This window comes from Orycteropus afer, unplaced genomic scaffold (assembly GCF_000298275.1).
Source record: "Orycteropus afer afer isolate SDZICR_OR568_19922 unplaced genomic scaffold, OryAfe1.0 scaffold00420, whole genome shotgun sequence".
Lineage (NCBI taxonomy): Eukaryota > Metazoa > Chordata > Mammalia > Tubulidentata > Orycteropodidae > Orycteropus > Orycteropus afer.
Genome location: NW_006922007.1, coordinates 2,430,927 through 2,433,195, shown reverse-complemented (window position 1 = coordinate 2,433,195; position 2,269 = coordinate 2,430,927). Strand labels below are relative to the sequence as shown.

Genomic DNA, 2,269 nt, shown 5'->3' with positions numbered 1-2,269 from the left:
GATAGGGTTCTAGCTGAACAGCAAATTCCATTCCTGGAACATTCCAAGTTCCATTTCCGACCCTGCCCCCTACCTGGGCAAAATAACACTTCTGCAAAGATGTACACAATTGTTATTTATGTCATCAACTCCCCCAGTCACCTCTTGAATCTTCCTCTAAAGCTTCATTCTTTGTGTAACTCCCTCCTTCCCTGCCTCCCAACATGGCTCCCATGCCTCATCTTAAACCCAAAGTCTCTGTCTAGTTTCCAAGGTACCTATAACCCAAACCAACCCCATGGCCAATAGTTGATTCTGACTCTTAGAGACTCTATAGGGTGGAATAGAACTGCTCCATAGGGTTTCCAAAGCTGTAAATCTTTACAGAAGCAGAATGCCACATCTTGCTCCTATGGGGCAGCTGGTGGGTTCAAACCACTGACCTTTCGGTTAGCAGCAGAGCACTTAACCACTGCACCACCAGGGCTCCTAAAGTGTCCTCTAGTGTGACCTCATTGGTACTTTGAAGAATCAAGTCTTATCCACAATCCCCACCTCCACTACCTCCCAGTGACCACCCTCCTCCAGCTAAGCCCACCTACTTGCTCCCCTTACCTCCTGCCCTAAGCCATACTCATCCCTAAGCCATCCCTTTGTGTATGCCATTTCCTGAGCCTGGCACTCCTTCCCTGATTTTCCCAGCTTAGCCAGGTCCTCTCCATATCTGCAAGACCAAGCCCTGCCCTACCTCCTGTAAGAAGTTGTCTTGACTATTCCAACTGATGCTGGAGGTTTCAGAGAACATACATATAATTTGTGGGGTCTGTGAGATGGGGTCAAGCAAATAGCCCATTCTCAAACTGTTTCCTAGATATGTCTCCTCCTTGAGAACAGGAGCTATGTCTCCTACTTCCTTTTATCCTTCATAATTTCCAGTCCCTGAGCTGGGTATGTGTGGCTGGATCCATTGTATGGACTCACCTGTGATAGTGTAAAGACCAGTGATCGCCAATAAGAGAATGATGGCCAAGTACAGATCCAAGCCCAAGGCCATATTGATGAATATGGCCCCAGAAAAGATGTCTGCCTAGAAAGGAGACGAGAACCAGTGTTAGGAGAGGGAGGGGTCTGGTGGCCAAAGGGTGTGCTCAGTGCCTGAGCTGCAAGGGACAGGAAGGGCCTTCTGCAGAAGGGCCAGCAGAGGCCCTCTCCAAAGTAGGAGGGTGAGTTAGCACCCACAATTTCCAGGGGCCCATGGTTGGCCCCTACACTCTTGACCTTTGGCTAAAATCCCACACTTAGAGGTTCATATATTTACCCCTCAACATAAAGAAAACAAAAATCCTCACAACTGGACCAATAAGCAACAGCACGATAAATGGATAAAACATTGAAGTTGTCAAAGATTTCATTTGACTTGGACCCACAATCAACGCCCATGGGAACAGCAGTCAGGAACTCAAGTGACATATTGCATTGGGCAAATTTGCTGTGAAAGACGTCTTTGAAGTATTTTCAAGAAGAGATGCACTTTGAAGACTAAAGTGCACCTGAACCAAACCATGGTATTTTCGATAACATCATATGTGAGAACTGGACAATGACTAAGGAAGCCTACCGAAGAACTGATGCATATTAATTGTGCTGTTGGCAAAGAATGCTGAATCGAATGTCAGACTGCTAGAAGAACAAACAAATATGCTTTGGAGGAAGTATGCTGGAATGCTCCCTCAAAGCAAGGATGGCAAGACTTCATGGCTCATACTTTGGTCATGTTATCAGCAGGGACCAGTACCTGGAGAAGGACACAAGGCTTGGTAAAGTAGATGGTCAGTGAAAAAGAGGAAGTCACTCGACGGGCTGGATGGGCACAGTGGTTGCAACAATGGGCTCAAGCATAGCAAGGATTGGGAGGGTGGCACAGGACCGGGCAAGGTTTCATTCCATTGTGCGTGAAGTTGCTATGAGCCGAAACCAACTGGGGAAATTCTCCATGAGGTGGCTTGGCAGAGCAACCACAACAATGGACTCAAACATGCCAACGATTCTAAAGATGGCAGAGGACGGAGCAACGTTTCACTTGGTATACTTAACGTTGCCATGAGTCAGAGCCGATTCAAGAACAGGAACATCTGAAGGAGAGAAACACTCTATCTCCCAGGGGGGGGAAAAAAAGGATTCCACAGTGAAAAATGTCAGTGAAATGCAGGTTTACACAAAACTAAGGCAGCTTCTTTACAAAACAACTTCTCAGCCTTTAGCAAACACCACGGACCAGAAACCCCAGGAG

The 2,269-nt window shown here is 46.9% G+C and overlaps 1 protein-coding gene across 1 annotated transcript in view; it reads right to left on the bottom strand.

The window, feature by feature from the left end:
- The window catches only part of LOC103208281 (sodium/glucose cotransporter 1), an 88,781-nt gene that overhangs the window by 36,972 nt on the left and 49,540 nt on the right, over positions 1 to 2,269 (bottom strand). Inside the window, 1 exon segment of the mRNA XM_007953967.1 lies at positions 961 to 1,066. Coding sequence (XP_007952158.1) covers positions 961 to 1,066 — 106 coding nt within the window.